The sequence below is a fragment of the Colossoma macropomum genome, unplaced genomic scaffold (genome assembly GCF_904425465.1).
Source record: "Colossoma macropomum unplaced genomic scaffold, Colossoma_macropomum, whole genome shotgun sequence".
Taxonomy (NCBI): Eukaryota; Metazoa; Chordata; class Actinopteri; order Characiformes; family Serrasalmidae; genus Colossoma; species Colossoma macropomum.
Window position 1 is genome coordinate 10717992 of NW_023494802.1, and position 26513 is coordinate 10744504.

At 38.7% G+C, this 26513-nt stretch overlaps 2 protein-coding genes across 3 annotated transcripts in view; one reads left to right on the forward strand and one right to left on the reverse strand.

Annotated features, from left to right (window-relative positions):
- Positions 1–7992: 7992 nt before the first annotated feature.
- LOC118822157 (RING finger protein 223) lies at positions 7993–15188 on the forward strand. Its single transcript, XM_036591042.1, has 2 exons — positions 7993–8323; positions 12781–15188. Exon 2 carries the CDS (start codon positions 12823–12825, stop codon positions 13462–13464), a length of 642 nt encoding a protein of 213 aa, XP_036446935.1. The 5' UTR covers positions 7993–8323; positions 12781–12822; the 3' UTR covers positions 13465–15188.
- A 1904-nt stretch (positions 15189–17092) lies between these two features.
- ptpn11b (protein tyrosine phosphatase non-receptor type 11b) overlaps positions 17093–26513 on the reverse strand; it is a 39253-nt gene continuing 29832 nt past the window's right edge. For both annotated transcript variants that reach the window (XM_036590658.1, XM_036590659.1), the window contains exons 10-16: positions 26164–26295; positions 25871–26025; positions 24813–24880; positions 24497–24648; positions 22701–22801; positions 22072–22189; positions 17093–19864 (exon numbers count right to left, since the gene is read on the reverse strand). In XM_036590658.1, coding sequence (XP_036446551.1) covers positions 22105–22189; positions 22701–22801; positions 24497–24648; positions 24813–24880; positions 25871–26025; positions 26164–26295 — 693 coding nt within the window. In that variant the 3' untranslated portion in view covers positions 17093–19864; positions 22072–22104. The remainder of the gene's footprint in view (positions 19865–22071; positions 22190–22700; positions 22802–24496; positions 24649–24812; positions 24881–25870; positions 26026–26163; positions 26296–26513) is intronic.

The window sequence follows — 26513 nt, forward strand, 5'->3', positions numbered from 1 at the left end:
TCATTTCACCCAGCATTGCTCACTAGCAGCTCAACACAGAGTCACAACATTTCAGAGATAGAAAGCTAACAGTGTCACAGTTACATCATCATATCTCAGAAAAATAAACTGAAACAGTCTGGCTTTTGTAAGATTGAATTACAGTTTAAGATAAATAAATCCTTAAATGTCTTGCTGCTGAAAAGTGAGATGCAGCAATCGTATGGTTGCAAGAAGCATTTATGAACCAAAATGAGTGCCTAGCTCTAATTGCATACAGGTCATGTAGGGCTAATCAGAATCTCAGTTTTTAAATGTGTTTTTCCTTTTACAGAATAACAAATTTCCTCAAAATCCAGGCACAAGACACCACCCTGTGGACGCTTCTCCAGATTTCAAAAAAACATACTTGCTAGGTGGGTTCCCACTTTCCAACACTTTGCCAGTTCAGTACTGACCATCCACACAACTGAACATCAACCATCAAACTTTTTAGTGGTTCAGAATAGAACAAAAGAGGCCACACAAAATGGAGTTTCTGTACTGACCTCAACTTTCATCCCAAATGTGAGGATGGACAGTAGACGGCTGAAGAGTTAGGGAAATTGAAAACTAACGACAGTTGGTTTTGCTGTGATCAACATGTGGCTGAGTGAACACACTTTTCCCTCTGAGCTCTGCTGTGACTTCACATTTAAATGACAAAATGTCAAGGAAATGCTCTCCTGTTTTCTTTCATCTCTTTATGGTCTTTTTTCACTAAAGTACAATTTATTCACTGCGTTTTGTAAGGGCAGTGCACTTTATAAAAGTAGGCCCTTTTAAAATAGTTTCTGAGTATAATGTCTTTCAGAATAAAACTTTGGCAGTGACAGACTTTGTGAGCAAAAGTCCTGTATAGCTCTTTTGAGCTCTTCAGCTAATAGTTGTTAGCTGTGCAGCTTAGGTTTCTTAAGCAGCAGCATCAATAAGAACAGAAAGTGCTTTCTCAAAAAACTCCCACTCACTGCTTCTTAAATTTCCTGCCTTTATCTGAACATCTATGACTAATAAACAACTTCACAAAGCACTACACACATGTACAGAGGAAACTCACTCTGTTTTTGGATAACATGAGCAATTTATTTACCCCCCACAGCGTCCACATGCCTCCTCCTTTTAATGCGGTGAAACTGCTTATCTTTGTCTCTGCTGTACATAAATCAACAGATGTTGCTATTCATAGACCATCAAGGTCATGATGATGATAAACAGACTGAAAAAAATGGCTCTGAAGCACCGCAGGGCATTTGTCAGCATTATATTCCTCCTAACAAAGACAAAAAGTTCTAGTGCCACCTTCATCCTTCACAGGAATATTTTTTGAAATCTTACATGAACTCATGAGCTAAATTTGTCTCCTGCTTAGAGACAAGGCATTTATTTCAAAGATTCATATTCATAATGGAGCTCTGTTACACAAAATGAAAAAAACACACTGAAAACAGACATATCAGGTTGAGTCTAAGCTACATTTTATGTAGGTATTTAGACATTTCAACTTGTCAACATGTACATTTTTGCTAAAATTTACTTTTTTGAACTGAATCATGTTAGAGATTTATAATCTACACAAATGAAAAAGGAAAGAAAACATGGGCATTTCGTGTTACCTTACATTGCAATACACAGTAAATTAATTTAATTTACATGTTTGAGATGTTTCAGTCAGTTGCAGATGAACAAAATATAATGCATCAACAAAATTGCTGTCTCAGTTTTCTTCTTATGGTAAGAATTGTGCGATGCAATATATTTTGTTTCATCTACAAATGACTAACTCATCTAAATCATGCAAATTAAATTCATTTACTGCACATTGCTGTGTAAAATGTAAGGTAACCTGAAATGCTTAGCCAGATGAACAAAATATCTTGTATCAACACAGTTTTAATAAAAAAAGAAACAAACTGAAAGACAGCACCGGTGTTGATGTAACTCTTTGACATATTTGAATCAAAAAACACATTTTCTTTAGGTCAATATGAAGCAGGAATCATGGCTCATTTTCCTTACATACCATGATGTACTTCTCTCAGCTAGCTGATAGGTGAGTTAAAAACAGTTGAATTTTCTGGAAAATGTTCCGTCAAGTAGTTCCCCTCAACTTTATTAAATGACTGTTAAACATACAATGTAATATGAAAGAATTCACTGAACATAAAAGTGACAAGTAAATTCTAAAAACTGGACTAACCATCTTTATGTCCTACATGCAACTTAATATGGTTACGTTCAACTAATGAAAGTAGAAGAAACAACATACAGTCATGGCTGAAATTGTTGGCACCCCTGAAACTTTTCCAGAAAATTAAGTATTTCTCCCAGAAAATTTTTGCAATTACACATGTTTTGTTATACACATTTATTTCCTTTGTGTGTATTGGAACAACACAAAAAAAACAGAAAAAAGCCAAAAATGATATAATTTAATGCAAAACTCCAAAAATGAGCCAGACAAAATGATTGGCACCCTCAACTTAATATTTGGTTGCACACCCTTTGGAAAAAATAACTGAAATCAGTCGCTTCCTATAACCATCAACAAGCTTCTTACACCTCTCAACTGGAATTTTGGACCACTCTTCTTTTGCAAACTGCTCCAGGTCTTTCATATTTGAAGGGTGCCTTCTCCCAATAGCAATTTTAAGATCTCTCCATGGGTGTTCAATGGGATTTAGATCCGGACTCATTGCTGGCCACTTCAGAACTCTCCAGCGCTTTGTTTCCATCCATTTCTGGGTACTTTTTGAAGTATGTTTGGGGTCACTGTCCTGCTGGAAGACCCATGACCTAGGACACAAAGCCAGCTTTCTGACACTGGGCCCTACATTGCGACCCAAAATCCTTTGGAAATCTTCAGATTTCATGATGCCTTGCACACGGTCAAGGCACCCAGTGCAAGAGGCAGCAAAACAACCCCAAAACATCTTTGAACCTCCACCATATTTGACTGTAGGTACTGTGTTCTTTTCTTTGTAGGCCTCATTCCGTTTTCGGTAAACAGTAGAACAATGTGCTTTACCAAAAAGCTCTATCATGGTCTCATCTGCCCACAAGACATTTTCCCAGAAGGATTTTGGCTTACTCACGTACATTTTGGCAAACTGCAGTCTAGCTTTTTTATGTCTCTGTGTCAGCAGTGGGGTCCTCCTGGGTCTCCTGCCATAGCATTTCATTTCATTCAAATTTCGACAGATAGTTTGCGCTGACACTGATGCGCCCTGAGCCTGCAGGACAGCTTGAATTTCTTTGGAACTTGATTGGGGCTGCTTATCCACCATCCGGACTATCCTGCGTTGCAACCTTTGATCAATTTTTCGCTTCCGTCCACGTCCAGGGTGATTAGCTACAGTGCCATGGGTTGTAAACTTGATTATGTTGCGCACCGTGGACAAAGGAACATCAAGATCTCTGGATCTTGTAACCTTGAGATTGTTGATATTTTTCCACAATTTTGGTTCCCAAGTCCTCAGACAGTTCTCTTCTCCTCTTTGAGTCAACTTCTCTTTTTTATGTGGTTTCAGGTGTGATTTTTATATTGCCCACACCTGTTACTTGCCACAGGTGAGTTTGAACAAGCATCACATGCTTGAAACAAAGTTATTTACCCACAATTTTGAAAAGGTGCCAATAATTTTGTCCAGCCCATTTTTGGATTTTTGCGTGAAATTATATCATTTTTGGCTTTTTTTCCCTGTTTTTTTGTGTTGTTCCAATACACACAAAGGAAATAAACATGTGTATAACAAAACGTGTAATTGCAATAATTTTCTGGGAGAAATACTTCATTTTCTGGAAAAGTTTCAGGGGTGCCAACAATTTCGGCCATGACTGTAAGTTGTGGGGTTAAGTTAGATTTAGCGAGAACTAGAAACTAGCAAGACAATCTCAAATATTTTTTAAACCCACAGTATTAGACTTGTGCCTCTTCAGGATACAGTACAACTGATTGTGCATTTCTTATTCCAGCGTATGATGAAGCACCTTGTATCTCCAAAATGATAACTTTACAGGAGAAGGTAAAAAACCTACTTTACTTTCAATGTAAGTCACACACAATGTAAAGGACGACACGCATTTTCAAATTATGTCAAAAACTGAAAAATGACAAAAGTGGAGATACCAGGTTTTGTTCCAATAACAGTGATATACTTCCATTATGCTTGACGAATTCCCAGTAGCAGTTGCTGAATGTCATGAATAATATGCTTAGTAGTTTAGTTAGTTCACATCTATATAAACACGTCTAACTTAAGAAGAAGCTCTATGCATAGAAAATCTCTGGTCATATATAAGGTCCAAGAGTGTCAGTTCGTACGACAAATTTAAACATTCGATTTATATAAACATATAAATGTTCTTTATAACGTCAAACGACGTGCCGTCAGATCTCGTGCAAAACCCAGGTTTCAAAACCTCAAATCAGATCGGAGCAATTGATTCATTTTACTCAAACAACTTGAATGATTTGGAATGAGCATCACTAATTAGACCTGTACAATCTAGTTACGTGTTACTGTAGTACCCAGCTGTCAGTAGCAGGGAACATGGCAACTTGCTCTTACAGCCAACAATACCGAAGCTTCATGGTAAACCAAGGAACATAACACAGATGCACAAACAAAAAAAGGTAGGCCAGTAGGAAAGACGTCACAGAGGGGGTGAGTAAAACGTAAAACAATCTGCAAATAGATGACGCCAGGAGCCAGTGGGAAAGATGTTGAGTTTTTTATTCAACAAGGTTGCGCTGACCAAACAGACACGTAGTAAAACTGACGTCACTGTGTTTCACTGAAACAGCACAGCTGACTCCGTTTCACTCAGTTACAAAAATGTGTTAAATAACATCAACAAGAGGAAACGGGTTAAAACCAGCAACATGGTAGAATTGGGAGGTGAAACTATTTTATTAGTTAATATTTTTTTTCTCCACCCGCTGGTGCACAGTGATGCAGTCAAAACTCAGAAGACGTTTTATAGGTGGTCAAAAGTCACCATGGTATGGAATGATGAATTGTGCTTAGTATCAATAGGGACATAAACAAACAAGTTAAGAAAGCTCTTTTGGTTGACGTTAACGGAAAAAGCAAGTAATTTTAATGAAAGTTTGAAGTAATATGTAAAGTCCCCAGCCCATATGGTCCATATATGGAATCCATGCTGCAAAAACAGCTCATTTTGGAATCATTGCATCAGTGATGCCACAGTGACCAACTCATAAACATCAATATAAATTTACACCTATTCAGCCTACAGCAGTTTATCTCCCCTCATTCATACTGAAGTTCAGCTTTGACTGGTTTTTGAATGAAACGCAGGACGGCCAATTAGAAGAGAGCTTATTTACATATATGAGCCTTAAAGGGACAGTTTAATTCTTGCTTGTTTAATTCTTTATAAAAGTATAAAGAGAGGCTAGAAAATAGTCATGTAAAATGAATTATGATCAATTTTGGTACATACAACCACACCAATGTTATAAGCAGACCTCAAGGGAAAAAATAAAATGCAAGAAAAATGGACAGGTAATATAGATATTTCAACTCAATGTTGCAAGTTTTTGCTGAAACTCAACATTTAATCTGCTTTCAAAATGCTGATTTTAGCTCTATTAAGCAACAAACAATACATATGTCTATATATACATTCTATACATTGACAAGTATAGACATTTTAGGGTAACCTATATTTTACATAGTTATGTAGCCATTTCAAGCTTGTCCTCTATTTACTCACATCAGTGCTCTGCTAGTGACCATGCGAGCGTTCACGTGTGAGATCATGCATGACTCTCAGAGTATCGGCGAGGCATACTTCACATTCTTGTAAAATGAGATTCAGGGCAACAGAAGGAAATCTGAAACTGAGTGAGACGTTATTAGACTAAAAAGCTGGATTATATTGGGTTAACTGATTATGACCAGTTTAGCCCTCTGTGGTTGCTTTACAATCACTTTGTTTACATCCTGAACTGGTTGATTCAGTTTCAACGGATTAACGGAGAGACTGAGGGTTGTGTTTTTTTATGGCTGGTGGTCAGAGGTCGGGGGGAATGGTACACTGTTCTAGCCGTTGTTGACTTGCTTATCAGCTTTCTGTTGCACGTGCACCGTCTAGCTTCCTCATTTGACTAACTGACATTGCTGGCTTAACCGTCCTCGCTCTTCCTCATCATTCATTCAAAGAGCTTTTCCTCTGAGTAAAAAGGTGGAGGTGATGGCAAATCTGGTATCCACCACCACCCTGGCTCCTCACGTCCCCTACTTGTCTAGTGAATGTCACGGCTACTATGACACTGCAGTATTTGTGCTCAAGTTACTCAGTAACCCACGCTGAGCGGCAGTTGCTATCAGCAGTCGTTGGTATTCTTAATGCCTCCAGCTCAGCCTGTCATAAAACATGCAGAGTAAATAAACAGACCAAGCTTATGATTCCTTGCTCGGTATAAAGGAGTTCCAACCAGTGAGGACTTCAAGGCCAAGTACGTTTGCATCTCACTTGTAGTTCACATTAGAATTTTACCTCCCATAGACTAGTGAAGAGTGACTGTGAAAAGAATAATAAAGCTATAGAGAGACACTTAAGATAATAAACGGATTACAAAAGGATGGGCGATGAAAGTAAATATCTTTGATGTAAAAAATAAAGAAAGATAATAAACAGTTTGCTGGTCTCCTTTTGGTCTTGCCGCTAATTATCATGGTAGTACTGCAGCCCTCCACACAAGCACATTGGGGTTCTATTCCCTGCTTAAGCAACACACTATGCTATACCATTCAGTATCAATCATATTCAGTAGCCTTCAGTTTAGGCCATAAATGTAAATTCTGTCTCAAACAAGGAAAAAACACCTCTACAAAAATGCTAATTTCTGCTAGCACTACTATGGTATTCTAGAAGTGGGAATACTAAGCTAACAGTAATTTGCATTTTATTGCCATTCATGGGGTGGCATTTTTTTAATTAAAAAATGATCCCACCCATTGTAAATCAACACATGATATGTTGATTCTACTGTCAGTTTCTAATTATTTTAGTACTTAATCTGAGACATTAGGCCTTCTGTCCAGCTCCTGAAGTCCTAACCAATGGGAGAGCTTAAGTGGCTGTATCTATTCACAACGTATTTGCGAGATTGTACTGTGCCTTCAACATGTGATGGTAGGATGAGGGGAGACAGTGTTTAAGGGAGGGGAGAGAACTTGGGCTGGAGCTCTGGGTGTCCTACTCTAAAAGTTCAGGCAGACCATAACTTCATAGAAAATTCAGATTGTAACATTTTCCATTGGGTGTTTTAAGAATGTAACCCTTTTGCTTCCGATTAAAACTTCATAGTTTAAATTCAAACATGATGATTCTATTAAAGAAACATGAATAATCTGATGAACTAGAAGGCATTGAGGGTTCCCCACTGATATCAATGTGTCCTTCATCACACTACATCTTCCTACATCTGTTCTACATCTGGCTCTTTAAAGAACCATTCATCATATAGTACTTCCAAAAGTGGTTCTTCTACGCTGTCGTTCCAAGGAACCTTTTTCTGGGCATCTTTATTTTTAAGTGTAGATGTTTTTTTCTACTTTTTTCAGAGGCAAAACATGACTGCTCGGATGTTGGTACACCAACGGTTCATGTGGGCTTTACTTTGGATAGGTAAACTTCCTTTGTATCCTCAGTGTTTGTTTAGGCGACGCTTTCAACTCCTGGCTTGTCAGTTCAGGCTTGCGTACTGAGCCAACGGCAACCTACATGGTCAAAGAGGAGAAATTACTTCTTAAATATACATTTCAACAAGCATGAAACCGTAAAGCAGCTCAAAACAATCCCAGTCCCAAAAGAAAAGCTGAGGGAAATTGAGCCAAATCACCTGGAATAGACAGTTGGAGAGAGAAAAGAAAAGAAAGAAAAGACAAATAGAGAGAGCTATTGGAAATGTTACACTCCGAAATTCCCCTGTCCTTCATCCCGCCCCCCAACGCCCCCCCCCGAAACACTCCCTCAAGGCTACGTTATTGTTCCTGCCTATCAGTGTCATTTCCACAGGCAGCCCTGCCTGAAAAGGGAGTGAGGAAAGTAAGGCAGGTGAGAGAGTAGACGAGACAGCAGCAGAGCAGGAACGCGAAGAGCATATGAAATAGCCCAGACGTCTTCAGCCCAGTGTGGACAGCCCTTCCCACAAGAGGACCCTGCACTGCTACACCTGTAGAACGGAAGACGACTTCAGATCAGAGAATGCGATCCCGTCCCAAGAGAGGCTAAAACAGGAGGTGGAGGACTGAACTCAGCACAGTGCAAACAGGTGAGTGCTACTACAACCTGTACTGCTCTGGATCAGTGCATGTGGCTGATGACTCGGAAAGGAAACAAAAAGTCAGAACAGGATATTAAACCTGATTAGAAACCGTTGACATTATAACTTTGCAGTAAGACTAGTCTGACATGTTGGACAGCCGTTAGAGACCAAACATACTAGAATTACCTCTAACGTTCAAGTATGTGACAGGTAGGGTACACATTTGAACCTGACCCTGAAGTTAACCCCTTATACTCTAAGGGGCTTCACACTAAATAACCTAAAGTAGTTACTGAATATTACAGAAGATTTCTACTAATGTCTCAAAATGTCTGCATAATTGAGTGGTTGAGATGTAAACAAAGTCATTCAGAGTGGTATGATGTGAAAGAGTTCATTGTAGAGAAACTTACCAACTCACATTATTTTTACAGTGGTGGTGATAGAAACCCAGGGTCACAATGTCTACAACTCAAATATGTAATGCATATAAGTGCATGTACTTCTCCACTGTGAATGAGCTATAAAACACATTGTAGGCCAAAACCTTTTAAGACAAAATCTCAAAACTATTGTAAGCAGTGTATTCATAGTTATTTCATATAATAGCTTTCTGTGATGGCATTAAACTCTTCAGATGTCTGGTTCCCATCACCACCACTGCATACAGTTCTGACTCTGCAAGTTTCTCTAGAATGAAGCATTTTACATCATACCACTCTGAATGACTCTGTTCACATCTTAACAGCTGAATTATGGAGAAATATTGGAAAGTCAGTCAAATTGACCTAACTGAATAGTAAGCCTGCACCCTTTTAAAAAAGGTGGTTCTTGGCTTGAATGTTCTAGTAATTGGAAAGGTTCTTTTCACACCACTCTTACAAAAATGACCTGTCAAAGAACCGTTGGTAATGCTTTCTTTTCTTTTATCTAGAACTCTTATCTAAGTGCTATGTATTAACCAGGCCCAGGTAACTGTGTGGTGCTGGACACAGCTCAGAAGTATTAGATAATTATTTTGTGTTCATAGTGGTACATTCCATGACAGTTTAACTAAATTAACTGAAATGTCCAGATTCTAGGCTAACTGAGTAAGTGTGCGGTACATGGAAGAAACAGTTTGGGTTTCCTAAAGAACCATGTTTGATAAAGAGATGTGTGAGTGTGAAGAACCTTTTAAAGGTTCAGAGAAACTTCACATAATGCTAAGGTTCTATACCAACCATTTTGAAGTTAAACTTTTAGAACGGTTCTTCACATTCACACATGCACATTCTCAAAAGAACCATCCATGAAAGGTTCTTTAGGGAGCCAAAAGTGATTTTACCATGGCATCATGCAAATAATCCTTTTTATGTAAATTAGGTAAAATGAGGGGAAGAACAAAGACAGTCTAACTACATTTCATTTAAATTCTGTTAACCTGGTTATGACCTAGAACTTAGAGTAACTGTAATAGTAAGCTTTACTAAACCATCAATTTAAAGGTTCTTTAGGGAACCAAGTGGAATATATCTCTTTGTGTGGGTGAAGTTCATTGCCTTGAATTCAACCTACAAAATTAGTCAAGTCACACATTTTTTCAGCCTTGTATCTCAACTTTGCTGGCCTTTTACATAGTACAGTGTGTTATGGTGAAGACGTGATGAACAGGAGTGTCCCAGTACTGGACTAGAGGAATCAGGTCATGTGTAATGTTTTACCCTCAGCATTGGAGGAACTCCAAGGTGGTTGGGTTAATGTGTAGCGCACACATGGCCTGTCTTCACGCTCCTGAGGTAGAAGCAGAGTAACGCAGAGTGTGTGAGAGCTGCAGGTGCTGTTGGAGGAGCTGTTCCCAACCCGCAGGCTCTGTCTGTCATTGTGCTGCCCGGGCACCGGCCTGCTGTCCAGGAATGCCAAGGGGAGAGTAATAAGAGGGAGAACAAACAGGAGCATTGTGCACCGCAGGCAGAGTGAGAGGAGCACACAGCCAGACAGACAGACAGACAGACACACATACACACACAAACACACACACTTGTTTTCATACAATGTCAGGACATTGGCTCAATATATATATATTGTTGCTGTGCAAAGAAAAACAAGTATCTCCAAATTGGTAATTTTACAGGAGGAGCTAAAAACGTTCTTTACTTTTACTGTAAGTTAATTAGATGTTGTCAGATGTAAATGCCGGCTGCTGTGCTCAATAATGTTGATAATTAAATTGAAAAAGGAGCTACTTTTTTGGACAAAGACAATAACAGAAACCTTCATTTATTTCAATTCCACTCAAAACAGCTCAAGAGTCCAGACCTCAACAGCACTGAGTGTGTTTGTAATTATTTGGATTGTGAGTAGCAGAAAATGCAACCAACATCTAAGACTGAACTTTGGAGATATAGATAGATATCCCTGTAGATGTCTTAGAAAAACTGAAAGCAAGTTTCATGAAAAGAATCATAGAAAAATGTGGAATCACTAAAAAATGTAGAATCACTAAAAAAAAGATATTTAGTTGTTGAGGCTTCTGAATAATTTTCTGTTAAATACATATTTTTACTTTTTTGACACTGAAAAATAAATAACAAATAAATGAAGGGTGATCTCTAACTTCTGCCCAGTACTGTTTGTGTAAGTAACTATATGCAATAAAAATATGTTCAATATGCGTTATATATAATTACTGTCAGAAAAATACCTTGTATCTCTCTCTGTGTTGTTTTTTCAGAATTAAAAAAAGAAAACTTGGTCCATTGACCTCCATTCAGAGGTTTTTGCAGTTTTTCAAGTTACAATATGTATCAACGTTTATGTTATAAGAAAATATAACATATCTAATGTATTGAATTACTACATATGTAAAAATGATTTTCTAAACTTAAGCCTAACCCTACACTTGAACTCAGTAACAAAAAAAAGTTTTGTAGTTCCAGTAAAAAAAAACAAACTTAAAGCTGCTCCTGGCATTGTCATTTAATGTAACATTCAAACGTCAAACATTTTTTGTCCTGAAAATGTATGAAAACACACACACACACCCACAGACAGGTCCTCCCTGCAGGCCTGTGTGAAAAGACCATCTGCTCTCAGACAAGCTCCTATTCCTGGTCTGCAAATACACACATACATGCACATGCTCAGAAAATAGATTCAGTGTAAACAGTGTTGATGCTTTGTTGCTTTGTTTAGAAAAGTAAACATTTGCGATGTACAGGACAGCAGTATGTTCAGGTGCTGGTACCAAAATAGTACGGATATTACAATGAGGCTACATCTAGTTATTTTGGACATACTACGTTACCTTTACAGCTACCTGCACTTAAAGGTTATCATGACGGACTGTCTGTGCGGCAGGGGTAGCAAAGCGCTGACTTTGAGAGTGTTGAAAAGGCTTCTGAAGGGCACTCGTGCTGACAATGCAGCAAAAACAGTGACAACAAAGCGGTCTGTGTGCTCCACGCTGTTAGCAAGGGAGTCCCACAGAACTAGCACACATGCTAAAGCATGATGACCAAGGTGCTGAAATGACTCAGCATGAAGTGGCGTAATGTGATACTGATGACATGAGAGAATACTCGGAGCACAACAGTGGTTTCGAAGCTTTTGTGGAAACTCGTGCCAAATGAAAGCAGTTGTAGCTACAGGAACATTAGATGGATCGTAGATGGGCTGTATATGATGTGCTGAAAGAGAACTAATCTACTCTCCTTATTAACCTTTTGCACACTCATGCCCTGTGTACCGTTGCTATAGTCACTTGGCTAGTCATGTCAACATCAGTGAGTGTTCTAGAGCAAGTACACAGGCCCATAAACCCAGGGCACAGCACATTCAACCTCAGATATACCCACTTAAAACAATCTGTGCCAATTTGGCATCCATAAAACATTTGTGTGGTGTTTACTAAATAACTGGACTCATAGAGGTCAGTTTCAGTTAAACCACACAGATTCTGTTTAATGAAAACTACAGTTGACCTGAAAAGCAAAATGCTGGCAGAAGTGCTTAGTGCCAGTTGTTTACCTTGGCTGGTTAGCATTTATACACTTGCAAGGTTTGGGCACTCCTGGATACATGACATGACTTTTTGATTTTCTAAGTGAAAGTAAGTTGAGTCGTCCTCTACAGAGAACAAACGTCTACACATTTAAGTGCACCTTTACTGTTTATTTGCTGAATTTAACATATTGGGGAAAATTTAAAGAAACTTTGCATTAAATTAGCAGAAAATGCTAGATTTTTAAAGGCGCTGTCCATAGAAAATGTGTAACTTATTTTCACTTAGAAGGTCAAAAGAACATTATTTCAAACTTTGAAATACAACTGTATAACTTTAATGGTATTAATGGTGTTTATGTGTCAACATTTTATAGATTTTTAATTATGAAAATATTTTTTGTAATCGTATATACAATATAGGCGATATATACTCAGGGTTTAAGAAGACTGTTCTTAATCTACCACTTCCTCTCTTATAGTTGGACATAAGGAAAGCATAAAAGAGAGGACGTACCCATAAGATGGATTCAGGGCCGACGGTGTGGCACACCCAGGTGGCTCCTCTGGAGGGGGACATGGAGAAGGGCCCCGAGCTGCAGTGCTCCATTTGCTTCACCACTTACGACAACGTCTTCAAAACGCCCAAGCAGCTGGACTGCACCCACACCTTCTGCCTGGAGTGCCTGTCTCGCCTCATGGCCATATCGATGGACCCTCAGGAGTCCAAGATCTCCTGCCCGTTCTGCCGGCGCCCCACGCCTATCCCCAAAAACGGACCCCCAGCCCTCACCACCAGCCAGGAGGTGCTGTGCCGCCTGCCTGTTCACCAGCAGCAGGAGGAGGCCGTGTGGCTGGAGGGTGAGAAGCTGTGCTATAAGCAACCGTTGGAGACCGGCATGCCAGCCTTCTGCATCTGCATCGATATTGGAGCGAGCGGACAGGCCGGAGTTCCTCCAGCTCAGACCCGCTCGAGACCAGGCCTGCTGGAGCGGCTGACCGACTGGAAGAAGCTGCTGCTCTTCATCATCATTATGGTATTGCTGGTGGTGATTGTGCTTTGGCCCCTGCAGTGTATCATAACAACGGGCTCCATGCGCTGCATACCGAGGCCCCCAAGGCCCCCGGTTAGCACACTGGTCCCTCTTACACTGACCCAACCATAAGGGACACCAAAGGAATGTAAAAGAACTTATTAGCATAAAAACTGTTCATCTTACACTCCAGAGACTTGGACCCTAATCCACCATGGACAAATCACAATCTAAGGGTTAATGGTATTACTGAGAGGCTGCTGAGTTCCAAAAGCATCTGTCATTTTAAGGCCTTTGGACAAACTAAGCTGTGATGACACAAAATGACATTTGAGACTCATATTCATCTTCAGAAAGCTCCTGGAGAGCAGACAGTGCTGGAACAAGAATCAGAATGCACTGTCCACTCTGAACTGGACTGAGTTGTCTCATACTGAAAAGACACTTGTATTTTATACAATACTGTGCAGAAGTCAGAGACCACCATTTATTTATTTAATCTGCAGTCAAAACGGTTATTACAGTCAAAAGTTATTCATTTTTTTCAGGATATTTTTGACGAGATTAGATATAAGGTAGCCCATTTGCACAAGGACGGGGAAAGTTGAAGAAAAAACAAGTTTCCAAAACTGGTCTTCAAAAATTGCTAAAAGATATAGAAAAAATGAAACTCCTAGCAACCGTGTGAGAAGATAACTCAATACTGTATGTGTAGTAATGATGAAGTTGTTACTGAGAACAGGAAATTTGCTTATCAAACCTACCAGCTTTTAAAACTGACCTAGACAAACATGCCTGCGGGTTTCTTTGAGAAACTGAAAGCCAGTTCATAATGAATGAGGCAGGGAAAAGGGTGGACACTCCAAGTCAGAGGTGGTCCTGGAAAGTTCAGGTCCAACACACTTGGCTGTAATATTCAGAAGCCTCTGAAGGCCTTCATTACCTGGATCAGGTGTGTTAGATTAGCATTGGAGCTGAACTCTGCAGGGTGATGTATCACCAGGACCAGGACTGGGCACCGCTGCACTAAATAGTGAAAAATGGATATCATATGTCTCCTGCTTTCCTCCTGACAAAATGAATAGCTTAAAAACTGGAAATTAAATAAATAAAGGATGGTCTTTCACGTTTGCACAGTGCTGTATGTGCTTGTTGTATCATACTGGCTGCTGTAACACAGATATCGTCACCATCCCACCCTGAGAGACCAAGCAGTGGTTGTGCTTGTGTGCCTCTTTAGTATAATGAGACTCATATTCATCTTCAGAAAGCTCCTGGAGAGCAGACAGCGCTGGAACAAGAATCAGAATGCACTGTCCACTCTGAACTGGACTGAGTTGATTTTACAGGACAGATGAGATCATGTGTGGTAGGGCCACTTTTTTGTGCGATGTAAACAAGTCTAATAAGAATAAGAGATGGGCTACGAATAATGCTTATCTGAGATCTACATACCAGTGACCAACGTTTGCACTTTCCAGAAGTATTCACATTATTTTATGACTAAATCATAATGTTTGATTTTAGATATGAATGTGACTTAGTTGGTAGGTAATTGCAAGGTTGACCAATAAGATGACAAACATGCCAGCTGAGTGATTATTTGTAGAAACCAGATAAATGTAGCTACAGTATTCAACTGGTGGCTCTTTATAAAGAAAATCTCTGCCAACATTCATTAAAAGGTTATATTAACTTTTTAATAACACTATGAATGTCTTACCATGCAGTTTTTTTGCTATCATGACCCCCTTTCTACAATTGTACATACATTGTGTATTGTCTATTTGATTGCTCTGTATTATGGAATACATTATATTTTTGGTTACAAAAAATAAATGTTGAGTAAACATGAACCCTTTGGGGAAGTTTATTACTGTAATTTCTGATCTTGGGATTTCTGGAGGTGTAATATTAACACTACGGTAGATAAACAGATGATGTAGACACTATGATGGAAAACTAAACATGGATGGATTCACCAGAACCTTTACTTCCTGTTGTGCGCCTGTTACGGAAGCAGGTGCCCAATGAGCTTTTCCAGATGAAACCCAAGCTTCCAAGAGATGCAATAAATGAGTACACCCATGTAAACCAATCTGTCCTGCCAGAATGACGGTGCAAAACTGTTTGTGGAGATTATTCACCTGTTCCATTCTTCCTGGGCAAAACAGGCCAATCAAAGTAGTTCATTACTAAGCCCTTTATGGGAATGAGGTTAAAGTTAATCTACTGTGAAACCATATCTGTCCTCTTTTATGCAGTTTCAGATATCCTCATGAGGGAATTTAGGAAACCAGCCTCCAAAATTGGCCACGTATACAAGGAAGATCACTGAAATAAATGCTCCTATTTACCAGAAGCATTATTAACAGAAGATGACCACACAGCAGAGGGCAGACACAACGAACAGTTCAAACAAGACTTTTGAGAAACTCCCCTATTTTGTTACGAGTAACTGGAGTGAAAATGATTTACAAAATAGGGGAGTAACGATACAATCAGTTCACGACCAAATTACATTCTTAATACTGGGTTCACAGTTCAATGTTGTAACAATATTTTGAACGAAGAAAAAATGATGATGTATCAACTACTATTGAAAATACAGGGTGATTCAAAATTTCATCCAATTTCAGAATGATTTATTTTTTCTTTAGTAAATCATTACAGAACAATGCAGTAAATTGTAAATGGTTTAAGTGAGCATAAAGTTTATTATGTAATTTTATAAGTGCTCAATATGAACCTCCTCCTGCTGTACGGACAACATCAACGCCATAGTCAAATTCATCCCATACTCGATTGAGCATGTCGGGTGTCACTGTACTCACGGCTCTTTCAGTGCGATTTTGGAGATCACCCAGTGTTGTTGGAAGTGGCACATAAACAGAATCCTTAACGTACCCCCACAAAAAAAAGTCACATGGTGTGAGATCTGGTGATGCTGGTGACCTTTTTTCTTGGAACTGTAGGTACCAATGACGAGTGCTCTGAGTTGTTGGAGGTTCACTGCCATAGTGATCATCAGAAAGTCTATGGCCCCCTCTTTCAATTGGTATGTGATTGGTTCCTAGGCGCCTCACAGTTGTAAAAATATGCCGTTTTGAAATCGGATTAATCTTTTTGAATCACCCTGTAGAACTGGAGGCTAAGAGGCTGGAAGTGGGAATGTTGATGATGACTTATTAAACATGACTTATTCATTCATGCATTGACCGTTGGTGAAATACTTTGGTAGCACAAGTAGCCACTTTATTCCGACTCCTTCTGGTATTTTTTGTGTAATCAAATACATTTTTTTTCTCAGTGTGAAATGTGACTCTGTGTTGAGCCGCTAGTGAGCAATGAGAAATTCATAGCAGTCCACAAAAAGATAAAACAGATAAAACTGCCGCTTTCTTGATATCCAAAAATCATGTACACTTGCCCCATTAAAAAACACCCTTTTATAGATGTTAACTTGTTTGCTCACCGACACAGATGAAAATCCAATTCAGTTTTGTAAATTATATCTCTACTGAAATATATTCAGTCAACGTTTGTGAAGGAAAAAAATTGCATAGTTTGACTGACGGACCTCCAAACCAGGTGGAAATGGCTTTGATGGCTGTTATGAAAAAGGGTAATAGAATTCAGTTGGAATCACTCGTCTCTATGATGCACATTATCATACTGTTGCATGCCAATATACATGTCACAATGCATTATTACACCCCATATAAAATTGGTTCACATATTTCAGTATTACATCGAAGTATTCTATATCTATTTATTTCATCATTATTTTATTATTATCATTTGAGACAGTCATCGCATCAGCTGTGTTTGCCACGACAGAAGCCTTTTTAGGCTGAGCCAGTGCAAGAGGGAGAAAGGTCTTCACACGAGGACAGTCAGCACACCACTACTCAGATCAGGCATAGTTCATCCACCAGAAACAAGGATAAAAAAATAACAACATTATATTCAAGTCAACTGAAAAGTAGAATAACAATTTGTGATATACCTTAGAATCAATGACACTGTTGTAATAATAATAATAATAATAATAATAATAATCAAGGATGAATTGCCAAAGAATTCTAAAACAAAATACAAAAGCCATCAGTGAATATGTCAATGTTTTATCATATATTTAAAATGTACAATTTAAAATAAATCTGAGAAATAAAATGTATAATGTAAAATTCAACACTGATGGCAAAACATCTAAATGACAGAAACAAAAGTCATGTACTTTTCAACAACCAAAGGACATTCTGACACTAGCGTGCGGCTAGGATTCAGCAGTTCATACAGAATTTCAAGTATTAAAAGTCTCAGTATTTCAGCAAATTGCCAAAGATTGACCCCTCAGCCATTTTCACAGCGGCAAAGTGAAAAGAAACACATTTCAACAGGAGATAAACAATCCTTAATAAATCCATCCTAATAGAATTACAATACAATAAATACAACTCCTCTTTTTCATTCAGTGCTATATGACAGGGAAATAAGCTTGAGCTTTGCGACATAATTTCTTGCATTAGCTTCAGTGTTCGGTTATTAGTAGCACAAGACACTAATCTCCATCCACAGGCTAAAACCTCCACATGCTTAGTTACATCATTTTTTACTTCAGAGGTCATCCAAAGGACAGTGAATTCACAGGTTAATGATAGCCCAAAAGAGAGTAACAGGAACCTCCAGATTGCTGCTTAATTGTTATCATGAGGAGGATCAGTGTTGCAACATCTGTCAGATCAAGGCCTAAAAAATCGAGAGTAAATCTTCAGCATTAAATACTGAAACAATCATGCTGTTCAAACCACAGCGGAGTCGCACCCAAAATAAAGCACGTATCCTCAGTTCTTCCACTCATGACATCACATCTCCTCATACAGCCTACAGTAAAACCACATTCATGGCCTCAGACAGTGATTAAACAGACCCATCATGCCCTGTGATATTTTAAGCTTGCAGAAACCACCGCATATGTCCAACCTTTGTCACTCACGGTATCCGGTCTATACAAGATCGCCTGTCTTATGACATCACCAGTGACGCTGGTTTCTTCCAATCATCGTGTCTGGATTATAGGCGTCTTTCAAATTGCTTTTTTTTCCTAGACAAATCTATTCTTTAATCTTGGGTTAGGGCCATCTGGCCTGTTGCTGTTTAGCTTAAGTCTGCTCTGAAGGCTGTTCACGTCAATGACCCAGGCCAACATGTCGACTTGTCCTCTATGCTTGGACACTTTTAGCAACATGACGACTTTCATTTACCATCTATAATTCTCACATCTCGACCTGCAGTTGCAACAAAATGTAAAGCGCCATCCCTGAATATCTAGTCATAAATCACATACTCTCTGAATATCAATCAAAAAGTTTTAACGTTCCTTCTCTGAGGAACATGTGGAATAACATCAATGAAAATCTTATTAACTCTGGTCAACAAATTCAACATCAGCTCAGCAAAAACCTGCATATGTGCTGTACATCATAAAACCACATTCACAAATATCACAAAAAAGAGAAACTCTGAAGGAATCATAGATATAACATAGAAAACAACTAAAACGACCAATAAAAACACCTCTAGTCCAGAAGGCGCACCCACTGTTGTTCAGGAAGGAGAAAAAACCTAAGTTCTAGTGGGAGGAGCCCAGGCTGATTGGTCGACGAGCTCATTAGTAGCTGTAACATGCGACCCCATACATCTCGACACAGTCTGTGAGCTCTGTAAAGGGCGAAGCTTCTGTAAAGCAGCATCAAAGCAGATACGTCTGCAACAAAGCACAAAATGCAGGCTGCTTATTGGCACAAATGAATCTTGCTGTACTCTATATTGCACCTGTCACACCTAAAATACACATCTCGTTCAAAACTACCCGTTTAGAGCTGTTAGCTACCAATAACGCCCAGAAAAGTAACACAACTTGACGTATGTTTCCCAAAGAGGCTGATCCTTGAGGCCCGGCACAGGTGCTGCAGTTCTACTTGTTGTTCTCGTGTGCCCCTTTGTTGAGATCCTCTGTTGAGATCCGCACTGCTTTAGTGGGCCACATCCATCACTTAGTGAAGCACTAATTACTGCAGCTAGTGAGATTCAGTGAGATATACAAAAGGTCTTTGGTTACAGTAGATAACATCCAATGGACAGCAGGCATAGATAGTGGACAGAAGGAAACCTTCCTGCTGAAGCTTGCATCGCCAAGCGCGTAAAAGTCCTGTTCAACAGACATCATGTAGAAGTGATTGTGTAGCTGAGTGGTGTACTGTGCAGGCTTATCATCAGACTGGAGGGAGAAGCACCATGTCAGGTGTGCTCTGGCTGTTTTCGCTGCACATCAGGCACTTAAACTGTGAGTGCGTCACCCACAGAGCGTCAGTCAGTCAGTCGGTCAGTCGGTGAGGAAGGAGTGGAAGAGCTGTGGCCCACACAGTGCCAGCCGGGGCCGGGCCAGGGCCAGGGCCAACACATGGGCGTCCACTATGCCAAGCTCCAGAGCCAATCCACAGCCAAGTGCTTCCACATAGCTCCTCTGCTGCAAAGGAGGAAGAACATTAATAGCAGTCTGCAATTCTATTAGTATTTCTTAGGATAAATTCATACTGACTGGCCTTTCATATTGGTCCACCTTGCTGAAGCACAGTTAGAGACTGTAGATTTTGTTGATTTATGTGCTAGCCATCCTCAAGGCCCTTCATCAATGATCTGACCTCTGAACTGCCTAACACACCAGAGACACTACTGTGTGTAAAAATCCTAAAAATCGCAGCAATGTTGCTGTGCCTTATATTATATATCTATATAATAATACAAGATTGATCCCATGGTCAGAAACTGACAGTGAATGAGGGTGTCATCAGCAACAGATGGACTTAAGTCTGTACACCAGCAGTGCTGTGCAAATGTCAAAGACCACTCTTCATTTATTTATTTTTTCCAGTTAAACGGTTAAGTTATTAATAAGTTATCATTTTTCTGCATCAGGAAAAAAGAACAAAACATTTGAACAGAACATTACACAGATGCCTTAACAACTACATTATTTTATTCAGTTTTTAGTTTTTTTCAGTTGTTGCTTTTATTACAGCATCTCTTATTTTCAGTAGACTTGCTTTGAGTTTTTAAAGAAATCTGCAGGGATCTTTTTTCAACCCTTCCAAAAGTCAGTGTTAGAAGTTGCATTTTCTGCTTATAACAATCCAAGTAATCACACAAATTTAGACCCATCAGGCCATAAAATATTACTCCACAAGTTAAATGTCCAGTTTTGATGTTCTAGTGCAAATTTTTCTCAGTGAGGGCTTCTTGACAGCTTCACATCCAGACCTGTAGTGTTGATTTGTCTTCTCACAGTGGAAGGATGGACAGAAACACTGGTAGATTTTTTCAGACTGAATGAAGAGTGGAGCTTGATTTTCTCCTCTATCATGAAGACGAAAGCTTTAAGTACAGCTGATTTGATGGTGACAGCTTTGGTGATCTGCCAGGTCTTGTTATGAATCCCCTTTTTATTGCATCTTTTAATTCATCTTTTAAATTTTAGTTTTGGAGACTCACATTTTTTCACTTATTTTTCTTTTGACTTTCCACTTCATACTTTCACATTAATACAATCTTATATATGATCTCCTTTGTCCTCCTTCAGTCATTTTAGACACACAGAAGACAGAAGGTGAGGTGTGTTTGGCTGCTGCTTGTGTGAATGTTGGTGTCTCTTTGAAGGGGAACATAATGTCAGTGAGTCCTTTGGGAGCAGCTTTTGTTGGAAGGACACACCTGTAACTGGCTGGTTTTAAGAATGGAAGGATGAAAGAGTTGGCAGCAGGGTGTACAGAAATAAAAGCGTGGACAAGTAAAACGCTGATAGATCTGACACTACAGTTAGTGTTGGAGGCTTCTGTGTAGTTTTCTGTTTTCGTTTTTATTTTCTGACACTGAAATATTAATAACTTGTGATTATTGGCAGTTTTGACTGAAAATAAGATCTCACTGATATCTGCACAGTTCTGGCTGTGAAAGTAAATTCATAAATAAAATACTAGTAATATGTAAACTGATTAAGTTTTTTATCTATGTACGGTTGTAGGCAAAGTATTGAACGACCCTGGTCAAATGAAATGTTATGTTGATTTTCTAAGTGTAAATAAGTTCATCTCTACAGTAAACAAACTTAAATGTTCAATTTTCTGCTCATTTTAGTGCACAGTTTCTATTTATTTCTATTTTATTTGAGTTTAACATGTTTTAAAAATACAAAAAAACCGAAAATTTTTACCAGTATGTTAAATTCAGCAAATAAACAGTAATTGTTTTTCAAAATGTGCTGTAAGGTTCTCTACCGAGGAACTTATTCTCACTTAGGAAATCAATTAGATTTCATTAAAAATTCAATTAAACTGGGGTGCCAAAACTTTTGCGAACGACTGCATCTATCTATCTACACAAACAGTGAAACACAAGTCCTCCCATTCCTCTGAATCTTATCAGCAGACTAGTGCTTTTCAGGATCATCCGGCTATTTTTTTAAAGTCAGTACTAACAATTGTATCATACAAAGGCTATGAAGGCCGACACAAAGGCAGAGCCCCTTCCACATCCTCACTCTCTCTCTTTTGCAGCTTTCTAGTTTTCACAGCCCTAACACCACCTGTGTGCAAGCACCTGTGTGTGTGTGTGCACGCTGCTAACTGCAGCGCAGCATGCAGCATGAGTGTGTGTACACAAACAGAAAAGCGTACTCACACAGAGACAGTGTGAGGCAGCAGCCCACATGGCCTATCTCCTGGTGTTAGCGCAGGCGGAGCTCTTTGGGTTTTTGATGTTTAAGTTCTCGTACACGCCGGATGAGTCGTCGTTCATCCTGGTGAATCAGGACAGGATGTTTTACACACTGTGAACTGTGACAGAGTTGCAGTCCAAACATACCTTGACGGTAAACTAACAGAGATACGGTACAGTTTACCATAAGTTATTGACGTTTCATAACAGAGCGTAGGAACAATCTGTGACATCACATCACAAGTTCAAACAGTAAAGACAGGGGAGCAAGTCAAGCGTATATATATATATATATATATATATATATATACATATAAGCCTGAAACAGTTTACACACACTAAAACCCCTAATTAGCACAGTGTCCTTACACAGTTTATGGAAAATGACTCCCGTGGCTCATTTGACTCACTCACACTCATTTGCCCGAGTCGTTTTCACTAGTACAACTTACGCGAGTAAATACAGCAGGGGAACTCGATGTGCCAACGCAATTATTTTCCACAAACCATGTGCATAAATTAAACATATTCAACAGTAATGAACTGAATTTGTGTGGGCTGTGTGTGAGGGGAAGAAGCTGAGCGGTACTTACATAGATGAAGAGCGAGAGGAGCTCATGTTGGGATTGGCTCTAGCGTTTGTCATCTGAGGGTACTTGATATTGGAGTACTCTCTTTCCTTTGTCTTATTCCTCTGCAATGGTCATGAACATCACAAAACCACGATGAGCGTAAGAGAAATCATACTACGAAACATTCTCTCTTAACCTCAAAGCAACAGACTTGAGAAGACATGATAATACAATATCAAAATTATGATAAATCAAGTCACAGCAGGCTTTTCTGAACTTATTCCAGACGTTGTCAGCAAATTTAAATCTTGAAAATGCCAAAAATCCAAGAGATCAAAACTGTCCTTGTTTAATGAAGTGTACTCGTTTAGAATGTAAAAAGTTAAAAAAAAAATCACTGCACTAATTTCTTTGATAGCTTTCAAAATAAGGCACCACTGTATCTGTTACAATGTCTGAACCTTAGTGATTAGGATGGGCAAAACAGCAAAAAACTTTTAATCAAACCCCAAGATATTTTCCTGAATATTATTACATATCTTTTGTTTATTGGAACAGGCAAAAAAGATCCAGCAGTGTCATATTTAAAAAACAGTATCTAAACTATGATTTCTGTTTAGCGCTTTCTCATACTGCACTGCACTTTAGTCCATTTAAACAAGTCTAACTATGCTCTCTTTTTAATGAAACACACAGATAATGTTTTTAAGTAGTGACGATATCCATGAAATGCTCAGAAATGCATACTGTAATGTGAATTATATACATTTACATTACACCACCATTTCATTATTGATAATTATTATATATTGATATTGATATTTATACATTTTGAGACAATGATGACACAAAAACTGAATAAGAAGTTTTTGCGTCAACACAAAAAAATTACAATTACACTCCATGCAGAAAAATAGCTCTGATCTGTATGCAAGCGCTGCTGCTTATAAAGGCTGCTAAATAGAGTATCACCCCCGCAAAAAGTTCAGGATGTCTAAAGTGGAGACATGACCTTAACTAGCTACCCATAACATTTCCAAGACATAACAAATGCAAAATCAGTAGCTGACCCAAAAAGGTGCTATTACTCCTTTCTAGCAGTCTCATTTTGGTTAATATCTTTATAAAAAAATAGAGGAAGAGATATACAACTTTCTTTTCTCCACCTCATGTAGTTTCTACTCATCCGATTTTGACTACATTAATGTTTTGAGGGTTCTGTTGAGGTTTAACATCAGCACAATGTGACAAAAACAGAAACCCTCATGTCTGGTGTAAAGAGATTTGTTGATTACAATATGAGCATCGTGGTTTGTAGTTATCATTCTTTTTAGTTCTCTTTGGGAAACTGTGTTTTTAATGGCTGGTCAACACTGCAAAGTTAAATGCAGATAAGGCAGGTGAGCTTTGGTTGGAGTGTCATTTTTGGGAGATACTGGCACTCATGAATACCTCTCATTCAAACAAACGGCGAGATTAGATCTAACTGTGCTACTTTCACAATAATGATAAATATCACTATATTGACCACCCCAAATCATGATATGCATCATGTTTCATGAAAATGTCTTCAAATATCATGATGTTTTACTGCACTATTGGCAAACCCTACAACAGACTACCCTGTGCAGTATTACACAAGCAGTGGAGTGGCATTTAAGCAACATTTGGGCTATTAAGTAGTGCGTAGTGGGCTGATCCCATAAAACACAATGTAGTACAATCTCATCAACTCAGCTCTATTAATAGTCATGAAATCCTTTGTCCTTTGTAATTCCCTTACTGTTTGTGATTGTAAATCCTGTTTGTGCACGTACCTGCTCCTCCTCCAGTCTCTTCTGCGCCGTGTCGATGTACTGCTGCACGGCCATGTAGATGAACTTGTACTGAGCTTCAGTCTGGACCATGCCTGATCGCTGCTGACGCACTCTCTGAATGGTCTTTGGGATGTCAATGTCACAGTCCAGCCCTAGAGAGAAGAGATTCAAATACAGTTAAACTGATACACTGTAGGTCTGTCACCCTTTCTAATCATAGTTATGCATTTCATTTTAGCCATATATTCCGTTATATTCACCATTTAATCACAGAAAAGCATGGAAACAATGCATGACTAAGTGATGAAGAGCATACCTTGTCTATTTATGATGTCAATAAGGATGTCAATCACAATTATTGTGCCTGTTCTTCCTATCCCTGCACTGTAATGAAAAAAACACAATAAAGAGAGATTATGATGAAAACAGAAACATTGGACTGCATGATTTGTTTATGCACAAAGAAAAATGTTCCTTTAAAAAGTATTTTAAACAATCACAATTACATCAGGTGCTTTATGATAAAGTTCTCCAAAGCTCAATGAGAGCTTACATATTACAGAGATCATATACTGTCACTGTTAGAACAAAACTTTGCTTCTCCAAAATGGTAACTTTACAGGGAAAGAGAAAATGTCCTTTAACTGTAATGCAAATTAATGTGACAAAATTTTTTTACAACTCATTTCGGAAAATTTTCATTGGCATGTTCATCATAAAATTTTAACACGAGTCAAAGGGTAACTTTTCAAGCTCTGCCAAATAATGGAAAATGACAAAAATGGAGAGAAAACGTTTTTGTGTATCAGCAACAATATATTTATATAACACAATAGACATGACACAGATCTGATCTGATCTGATTCAGTAGAATCCAGCCTAAAATATTTCAGAATTGCATGTAGCGCAATACAGCGTAAAGCCAAGTAAAAGAGGTCAGGAGATCACAGCAGTCTAATGTTAACATAAGAAGAAGTAGCTAGCTAAATATTACGCTAGAACTATGAGTATCAGTTTTTAGCTGCACTATGTAAGATTTGGGGATTTGGAAATGTGTAATTGCATGCAACATGAGGAAGAACATTATGTATCAATGGTTGTCCTTCAGGATGGATGAATCTGATAACTGTGAGTGCGCTGAAAAAGTATTCAAAGACAACTCAGTCAAACCTTGGTATTGGAAAAGAAAAGGTGGTATCATTTAATCTGTGAAAGGTGCTGACTCTAAACTTTCAATCAAGACCAGATTTGTGTTCATAAGCTGAGAGAGAGATCTTTTAATATTTATTTGATGAAAAGTTATTGTAGTTGTGTACAGAGTTACTTTTTTGAGTAAACATATTCTAGAAGTAATTGAGTTGCACTGTGCATTACCTGCAGTGGACCACAACAGGTCCAGTATTTGGAATGGCACTCTGTGTTCTGTTGACCTGCTCAAGGAAGTTGAGAACTCCCCCTGGTTCATTGGGCACACCGTGGTCAGGCCAGCTCAAGTACTGGAAGTGCCAGATATACCTAGAAGGCTCTTTCTAAAACAGTCAGAAAAACAAACATTCATTAAATGACATCACCTCAGACTGCTGCTTTTACACATAGAAAAATTAAACAAACGCTACAATAAGATTCAAATTTAGTGAAGGCAAGTTAGAAATAAATACTAAACATACCCGGTCCATACGTGTGACCTCCAGCTCTCTGAGAATGTAGTCCTGAGCAGTGTGCTCCTCAATATTCTTCACACACACTTTCCCAAACTCCTTTGTTGCACCAATGTCTGGCCAGTAGCGCACACACTTATTCTGTAAATAAGCACAAATTCAATTTAGGAATAAACTGAGGTCATTTACACTGTGCTAGAGTTTAACATTTGGGAAGATAGCGTAACCACCATAAATGCAGAAACACATACTAATATGGCACAATGTACTATAATTCAGTCTATTTTAGTATAGTACATAATGCACTAATTCAGTCTGCCTCACTACACCACAGCTATCTCACAAAGGGGCTGCTATTT

What these genes read in the sequence shown, in the direction of transcription:
- LOC118822157 (XM_036591042.1), top strand. Translation starts at nt 12,823, where the DNA reads ATGGATTCAGGGCCGACGGTGTGGCACACCCAGGTGGCTCCTCTGGAG.